The sequence below is a fragment of the Mus pahari genome, chromosome 1 (assembly GCF_900095145.1).
Source record: "Mus pahari chromosome 1, PAHARI_EIJ_v1.1, whole genome shotgun sequence".
In the NCBI taxonomy this organism is placed as follows: domain Eukaryota; kingdom Metazoa; phylum Chordata; class Mammalia; order Rodentia; family Muridae; genus Mus; species Mus pahari.
The window spans coordinates 74,517,394-74,526,772 of NC_034590.1; the positions used below are offsets into that span (position 1 = coordinate 74,517,394).

General features: G+C 40.7%; 1 protein-coding gene across 1 annotated transcript; it reads left to right on the plus strand.

The window, feature by feature from the left end:
* The first annotated feature begins 4,601 nt into the window (after positions 1 to 4,601).
* LOC110319756 (olfactory receptor 51L1-like) lies at positions 4,602 to 5,555 on the plus strand. The gene has a single exon (XM_021195334.1). It carries the CDS (start codon positions 4,602 to 4,604, stop codon positions 5,553 to 5,555), a length of 954 nt encoding a protein of 317 aa, XP_021050993.1.
* The last annotated feature ends 3,824 nt before the right edge of the window (positions 5,556 to 9,379 follow it).

Below are 9,379 nucleotides of genomic sequence, written 5' to 3' on the forward strand. Positions count from 1 at the left end.
TACATAATGTATCTTAACTAATAAGTGTTAATGATAGCAAAAGAGACACGGTCACAAAAAAAAAAAAAATGATTTGTTGATACAGAGACATCAAACATTGCACAAGGCTTCCCAAGAGTCATATTCTAAATCCTGATCTCTTAGTTTCTGGATAATCTTATGTGTGTATGTGGTGGTGGCTGGGTTTACATGCCTATATATATATATATATATATATATATATATATATATATATATATATATATTATGTTCCTGTTTATGGCACTCAGGTTAGGTGGCTCATAACCTCTAAAACTTGAGCTCCCAGGGAATCTGACACCTGGACAACTGTGTTCAGGTTCACACACCCACTCAGAGACATCCATGTGGAATAGAATAAAAACACCATCTTAAAAAAAAAAAACAAACAGCAAAATAAAAATGACGGGTTTGTAATGCTCATTTTAGAGCAATAGATTCCCTAGATTATTGAATGGATAACACATATATCTCCCCCATAGGATAATGCATGTAAATCCCCTATAGTACCTTTAACTTGTAGATAGACCTGTATCCCAGTACTGCTTTCAGGTACAGAGCATTATTGAGGCTAGAAGCTATTTTAAACACATAATGTGGTCTAGGAATCATTACAAAGCCTCAATGTGCTACATAGCATGTAAACTAACAGTAACCTTACTAGATAGGTGCTCTTAAATACTCAATAATCTACAGATAAATCATCTGGGGCCAAGAGGCAAAATAACTTCCCAAATAACAAAATATAGCATGTTCTATATGATGGCAGAAATTTGTGCTTTTATATCACAGTAATTTAGAAACAAAAGCAAACAAAATTTATCATAAGCACATTTATCCATGCAAAGGATTCACTGTTGTAAATGGTCTGGACAGACCCTCATCTTGTTTAATATTATTTGGGTTCTTGGGGTTTTCAGGGTAACACAGCATTGGTAAGATATAATTGTCCATGCAATTGATAATCATATACCTTCATGTATCACCTAGTGATGACTCAGAACCTTTTCACATCTCCTTCATCTGTCACGTGGGCTCTTGACATCCTTTTCCTGTTTTCTCAAAGACATGGATTCGTTCTTAATGATTTTGGTGTCCAAATATCTGAGCAGACTTGTAATCGCTAGCTATTTGCTGAATTCAGGAGTGTGAGTAATTATATGGTCACCAGGGGGATCTCAAGGGCTATGCTAGAGAAAGGAAAGGGGGAAAGCTGAAGGTAAACCAATGTGTCATCTAAAAAAGATGGCAGTGATGTGAGGAGAGAGTGACAGACCACCTGGATTCTCTGAAGCATCACCTGTGGGACTTCCAGGCCACTACTACATTTCCACTGAAGATAACTGAGACACCCAGGCTAAGTTTTTGAAAGATCCTCAGTGTTTTTTTTTTTTATGTTTGCAAGATCTGCGTCAATCTAAGCAGAATTCTCAGGGGTCCCCAGGGCCCAAAGGTGAAACACCAGGGCCTTATAGAACCCAGTGCAGTATGCAATGCATTAGACTGAATAAGTCAGAAGAGGCTGGTGCAAGAGAGGGGAAAGCTGAAGGGCCTGGAAAGAAGCTGTACAAAATCGTGAGTTGATGGAGACCACTTGGATTATGATAGTAGGAGCCTACCCAGAGCCCTCTATGATAGCTCACATCCAGCAGAACTATTTGGAGAGTTATAAGATAGAGAAACTCCCAGAGCAATGGCCAATCTGTGACTGGGTCATTGTTCTGTGCTTGCTCCATGCTCTATTAGGATGAGAAATCTGGGCTTGCTACAGGGCTGTACTTTATAGTGGAAGGGTTACAGTCTTCTTCAGACTAGAAAGTGTAGTTTCCATAACTGTACCCCTGACTAACATAGCTTCCACCATTTTAGACCAAGTTTTTTCAAAGTTCAATAACCCACATCATTTTCCTGTAAAGGCAGATAAGACATGGATGAAAATTATCCATCATTGAAGGAAACCATGTAGGTGGCTTGTCCCAAATCATGCTTAGAGTGTCAGGCATTCAAGTATAATATGTCCACTCACCACTGTCAGACTATGTACTGAATTTGCCTACTGTAGACATGAAGAGCCATACCCAGCTTGTAAGAGAAAAATATTATGAAATAATTTTTAAGAAGAATGTAGTATTGGAAATTGTACCCAGTAATCCACATATATTGAGTATAAGTCACCTTAAAACTGCATGTAAATGACTTAGCAATCTGGAAAACTGTGAAGTTTCAACTTCCCAGATGAAAAAAAAAAAAAAATGAGACTAAGTGATCTTATGCCTAAGCACGAGGTAATAGACAAGGCAGCTATGGCTGGAATGGAGGTCTAACACCAGAGCCAGTACCCTCAGCCATCACACCATACCTGCTGTGCAGGAGAACAGCATCACTTCTTGGTATTTACTGAGGTGAGGATGCTAATTCCATCCTCCCTTGGATACTGACTTCCAGGCTTCACACAATGCCAACCCTCCGCTGCTTGTTTTCCTCCCCACCTTTCTTCCTTGCTGTTTTTTTCAACCTTTTTCCCTTTTCACATCCCACTGTGTCCCTCCCTCTGTGTCTCCTCTGCCTTTCCCCATCTGTTCTTGATCCCAGGCCTCTCTTGACTCTTCTAAAGCTTTCCATCTATGCAAGCTCTCTCTCTCTCTACATCTCTACGTCATCGATTCCTCCCCCAAATCTTGCACTATACATTTCTCTGACATGCTGATGCCCATCTTTCAAGCTCTTGTCCTTTCTCTCTCTTCCCCATGTCTCCAGCATCCTCTGCTCCTCAGATTCTCCCTCTAAGTTTCATAACTTCCCTTCCCTCTAACACTCAGCCTTCTGTTCTCTTGTATCTTCCCCAATGTCATTTCAGAGCTGGTCCACTTGAATTATTTTGCTTTCTTGGACACCTAACCTCCCCTGTTTCTTTGACCATGACACCATAACATCTAACTTTACATATTCTTATAAAGGACACCAGTATGTACTTTAACCTTCAGTTATCTTACTCTGACTATACCTTAACCCTTTCTTCAATCTCATTTGCCAACTCATCCCTCAACCTATTTTTTTCTTGACTTAAACTGTAAGCTTTCCCTTACTATGTTTTTTTTCATTCTTTTCAATTGTATTATAACCTCTGAGTCCCCCAGTATGTCACTGGCCCTTCATAAGCACTAGCTGCTGACATTTAACACATTACATGAAATAAAAAATGAATTTTATTCTGTGGATTAAAAGAAGTAAAGTCTAGGAACCAGTTCTGGATCAGGAGCAATAACAATGAATCCACTTATATTTCTTTTTCTCTTCCAGACCTTGTCCTAAATTCTGCACATATAGTGTATCAATTAAATCTCACATATTTCCTTTCAATAGGAAACATCATTGAGTTGTTTCGTTAATAGAAGCATGAAAGCAAGTGCTATAGCAGACACCGAGACATGGCTTGGCATGTGAGCATTGCCCTGGGTGCCCTCCATGAGAACTTGTGAGGACAAGAGCAAGGTTTGGCTGCTGTTGCTTCTCCATTCACTTACTAAAATTGTACACTTTAAATCTGTTTTAGAAACATTGCTCTAATTGTTTCTAATAAAGCTGTGTACAATCCATCAGGACTCCAGTCTAAGGAGACAAAGCTTTACAGAGATAGAAGGCGTAATAAGAATATGGTCAATATGTATTGTATAAAAATGTTTAATGAGAAAAACCATCAAAAAGGTAGAAGAGATCTAGTGTGCCTGTGACTCTGACATTGCATGTTAAGATAATTAGTGACTAATTTCTAGCTGGCACTTAGAAAGTCTTTACCCTCAAGGATCACTTAGGGAGTCTGTTACCTTTAAGTAACTAGTAATCTCAGTAAAGGGTGACTATGTGTCTTTAAAGACCCAGAGTGAGTAGATATAACATCTATAGCTCTCTGAAGAAGAGAATGCTCAGGGACACTGGTATATGTGAGCCTGGATTCTGGTCAGGGAAAGCTGGGAGTTCCTTGAGAAGACCTGGATTTGGAAAGAAGAGCATAGGTCATCTTCTGATCACAGAGACAATGCAGCAAGTATCTAATAGCCAGAAGATTAAAATGGGGAGATGAAAGTAGAAAACCTTTCCAGTGATCGGCAATTTGTTCAGAAATGTTAAAAAAAAAAAAAAAAAAAAAAAAAAAAAAAAAACTTATTGTACAGAAGAAGAACAAAAGTAAGGCCAGACAAAGACCATCTGAGAAGGAATTTAAACCATCAGCTATACCTGTTTTGTTTTTTGTTTGTTTAAAGAAATTCGAGGTAATCATGTATTCATTTGTCATGGGCAGAGAAAAATCTATTCATGTTTAATGTCACTAAGTGAAGCTGTATGTTACTCGGCAACCAAACACACACACACAAAACAAACAAACAAAAAACCCGATGGGTAAATAGGAAAAGGGTGTATCCAGCTTGTAAAGAGAGTAGTTAATTAAGAGGCCTTTGAGTCTAATGGAGACCAGATAGAACACTCAGTGGGAAACTTTCCCTGTGTCACTGGGAGAGCTCATACTTACTATCCTAAGTTTTGACCGAATGCCTTCTTTCCCAGATTGTATCAGGCTCTTGGAAATGAAGGTGTCTATTCCACCACATGCCAACTTCAGTTACGCTATATTTCTACTGACCGGCTTCCCAGGTCTGGAATGGGCTCATCACTGGATTTCATTGCCCATACTTATGGGGTACTTTGTAGCCATCATAGGTAATGCCACTATCTTGCATCTGGTTCGAATAGAACCTTCCCTCCAGCAGCCCATGTACTACTTCCTGGCCATCTTGGCCATGACAGACTTGGGCCTGTGCATGTCAACGCTGCCTTCTGTGTTGGGGGTGTTATGGTTTGATGCCCGGATGGTGGGTCTGGTGCCATGTGTGCTCCAGCAGCACTTCCTCCACTCTTTCTCCTTCATGGACTCAGCAGTGCTCTTTGCTATGGCTCTGGACCGTCTGGTAGCAATCCGATTCCCGCTGCGCTATGCATCTGTGCTCACTGGGCCCCGTGTGGCATTGATAGGCGTGGTGCTGGGTATGCGGAGTGCAGCTATTACAGCCGCACCCTCACTACACCTACTGACATTTGACTACTGTCACTCTGGTGCTCTCTCCCATGCCTATTGTCTTCATCAGGACATGATCCGCCTGGCCTGCTCTGACACACGCTTCAACAGACTCTACGGTCTGTGCATCATCATGCTGGCCATGGGTTCAGATGTCCTCTTCATCCTGCTCTCTTATGCTGTCATCCTCCGCACAGTGCTAGCCATTGCCTCTGCAGGGGAGAGGCTCAAGGCCCTCAACACGTGTGTCTCCCACATCCTGGCTGTGCTCTGTTTTTATGTTCCTGTTCTGGGCCTGTCCATTGTGCATAGATTTGGACAGCACACCTCACCCCTGGTGCACATCCTAATGGGCACAGTGTCTGTGCTTTTTCCACCAGTGATGAACCCTGTTATCTACAGTATCAAGACCCAACAGATCCGCAGGGCCATTGTCAAGGTGATTTCACTGGGTAAGATTCAGTAACACTTTGGGGATGGACTGTGGTAAAGTTGAGGGATGAGTCAAAGATTCTTTTCATAGTCCTTTCAGCACAGAAGTGTATGAACTTATGGTAGTACGGTTGTCATGAACTAATTATAATATTAAGGTTGACTAGAAGAACTAACATATGTACATACAAGCATTGCTTTCTGAAATGTATAAGTGACTGTTTTGCATAACCTTTGTTCTCTGATGTGACTTGGGCTATTTCTTCACAAATTTATTTTGACTCTACTTTCTGTAATAATGTTATTACCAATGAATTACCAGAATGATATGGAAGTTAAATTAGTGATTTACACTTTGATCAACTAACATTTTCACTAGTGAGCCATCCTCCCAATATTCCCTTTGGACAGAGTGTTAAAATGACTCCTAAAATCTTACTGCTAGATCTGTAGGTAATTGCATCTCTCTGCCCTCGAGAGAGAGAAGCTTCTCCCTGCCATAGATGGTGGTAACACAGAGACCTCAACAGGTCAAAGTATAGAGAACAAGAGACCGGAGTTCAGTCCTACATGAGGTATACATATTACACTCTTTCCCACAAGGCTAGGGGACCTTCAGAATGAGGGAGCAGAAAAACTATGAGCAAGAGGTTGAGGATTAATCATGGAAATAGTGTTCTAAGTGGATCATTGTTTCTTCAGCTCCTTGGAACTAGCTATGGTTTTCATAAAGTTGCACAATTCTTTAATTTTTAATGGTTAACAATTTTATAGAAAGATGCAAGAAATTTTAGTCTCTTCATCTCCTAGTCCCCACTTTCATCCCACCCCTCTCACACTGAAACCCTTTCTCCAACAGATCTCTGCCTTTCTGCCGCACACTCATTTTATGTGTGATCCCAGTTTAATTCTAGTTTCTTACATGATCATGGGTGAGATGTTCTTGACAAGGAAGGGAAACTTATGAGCAGCAACATTACATAAGACAATGGCATCCCTTCTCACAACAACTGTGGGTTTACAGTGGAGGTGGAAAGAGGCATAATTCTTAAGTATAAGCTGAATAATTGTCACAATGCATGCACACACATGTATCATTTATTTAATGTTATCTATAAATGTGTGTTTGAGTGTATGTATGTGCATCAGGTGTGTGAAGGAGCCCATGGAGATCAGAAGATGTATCTAATTCACTGGAGCTAAAATTGTGCATGGTTGTGAGCCATTGTGTGGGTGTTAAGAAATCAAACCCAGGTCCACTACAGAGTAGTTCACACTCTTAACTAATGCATCATTTCATCAGTCCTCAGGTTCACTTCTTTTTATTCACACTCTGGCCTAGTGTCCAAAGTCACTTGATCATAAACTCAAGACCAGTGCCTCTCACATATAGGCTGTACCTTGCTTCTGTTTGCCTGCATTGCCCCTATATAAGCGGTCCAGTACACACAGCTTAGGGTACCATCCTTTGACCCTGGTACATTATCATGGGCACTGCATCCTAATCATCCATACTTTGATAAACCTTACTATCTATGGTATCAATACCCAAAAGATTTTATGATAACTCTGTCATCTTCTTTGTTATCCAAGCCTATGATACATTCACTGGACATTTTTTAACATTGCTTCTCTTTTGGGTAGAAAATTGTCTATTTATAATAGCAGGCAAATGACAGATTTCCTCTCTGACAATAAGTGGCTTCCAATAGGACACCATGGTCTCTCAGAGATCTCCATAATGAGATTAGATTGGATTGATGCCACAAGTATGCCTAACAAATATCTACTTTCTTTGGGCCATCAGAAAGTCCATAAAGTGGATAGTTCTGTACTTAGTGAATTGATATCACATCTCTGCTAACTCACAGCTTAAAACTGTCTCAGATGGCTTGATAATCATTGGGAATAGAAATTCTCTGGTTCAGTCTCTCCTTGAAATGGCTGTATAAAACCAAAGCAATAGCAACATCAATGGGACTGTTAACATGGAAAGAGGAAATTGCAAGAGGACCCACCCCTACACAAAGAACAACAGACAACTAATACTTCTGGAAGAAGGAGAATTAGCTTTTCCCAAGATGGGCCCCATTACTGGTTATCTAGTGCAAACTGGTCAGCTTTGAAATATAAACAACAAAAATAGACTTAGCAGATTGCATATATATCTACATATATACATGCACATATGTAACATTGGTAATCAAAGGAAAGGGACTATCAACTTGAGAGGAGAATGGGGATTTAGGGAGGGTAACAGGTGGACAAAGGATGAGAAAGGGATTGATGTAATTCTATTTCAATTTTAAAAATAATAAAGTAAAGTAAAAAGGAAATACATTTTGTTTGTGTATTCTGAGAGGCAGTATTTCTACACAGTGAGCAATAATACATAGCTCCCTTCCCCCCAAATAAAGGTTGGATTGTTGCTTCATAGTGTTCCCCATCCTCTACTAACCCAGACTGTCCTGAGCTGTCCTGAACCTGTCTCTCATTAAAACCTGCTTTTCAGATGCAGTCTGCCAGATCCCATCATTAATGATCTGGCTCGTTTTCTGTTTGAAAGATGAATGTCTATAGCAGACCCTATGAATTAAGATAATGTAGGCTCTGGAACAAGCCAAGCTGCCCTAAGCAGTCTGCTATCCCAGAGGGCTCTCCATTCTCCTCTCCTCTCTCCGCCCACCTTCATCAGACCTGTGAATCCTGAACCATGCAGACAGGAGTCTAGCACAGCAGTCCTCTGAGAGGTTTCTCCCAGCAGCTGACTCTGAGAGATGTGGACACCCACAGAGAAATGGTGGATGGAGGCTGGTGACTCTTATGGAAGGATTGAGGCCCCTGAGGGGATAGGAACTCCATAGGAAGACAACAGAGTCAACTAACCTGGACCCTTGGAGCTCTCAGAGACTGAACCACCAACCAAAGAACATACATACATACATGGGCTGGACCTAGGCCTCCCCACACATATGAAGCAGATATGCAGCTTGGTCTTCATGTGGGTTCCAAACAATTGGAGTGGAGGTTATCCCAAAAGCTGTTGCCTGTAGGTGGATTATGTTCTTCTAGTTGGGCTGCCTTGTCTGGTCTCAGTGGGAGAGGATGCACCTAGCCTCACAGAGACTTGATGTGCAGGGAAAGGGGAATACCAGGGGGGCCTCCACCTCCTCAGAGGAGAAGGGGAGAGGGATGGAAGGAAGAATTGTGGGAGGAGCCGGGCGTGGTGGCACATGCCTTTAATCCCAGCACTTGGGAAGCAGAGGCAGACAAATCTCTGAGTTCGAGGCCAGCCTGGTCTACAGAGTGAGTTCCAGGACAGCCAAGGCTACACAGGGAAACCCTGTCTCGGAAAAACAAACAAACAAACAAAAACACACACAAAAAAAAAAGAATTGTGGGAGGAGTGAGTGGGAAACAGAAAATGGAATGTAAAGTGAGTAAAACAATAAAAAAATACATTACAATTAAAAAAGGTAATGTAGCAGATATGAAAGCAGGTTGTCTGGATTTTGCATTTGAAAGAGTTAAATGTCACAGTGAGGTAAAAACTGATTTAACTCATTAACTTTATATTTATTAAAATCATAATACATGATTGTGGCACAACTTTTTCTTGATAGATTTTATTTATAGCATCTGTTTCCTATATTTTGGCAAATAAGACACTCTGCACTTTTTCCATTCAAGGTTCAGATANTGGGGAAAACATGAAATGGAATAGACAAAAGCTAAACAATATCAGACAAAGGCTCAATATAGATTACATGTATGAAATATTGTTTTAAACCAGTCGTCATGTTAAATATTCTGGGTCAAGCTTTTTGTTTTAAGTAAAGATCTGATACTCATGTCATC

What these genes read in the sequence shown, in the direction of transcription:
- LOC110319756 (XM_021195334.1), top strand. Translation starts at nt 4,602, where the DNA reads ATGAAGGTGTCTATTCCACCACATGCCAACTTCAGTTACGCTATATTT.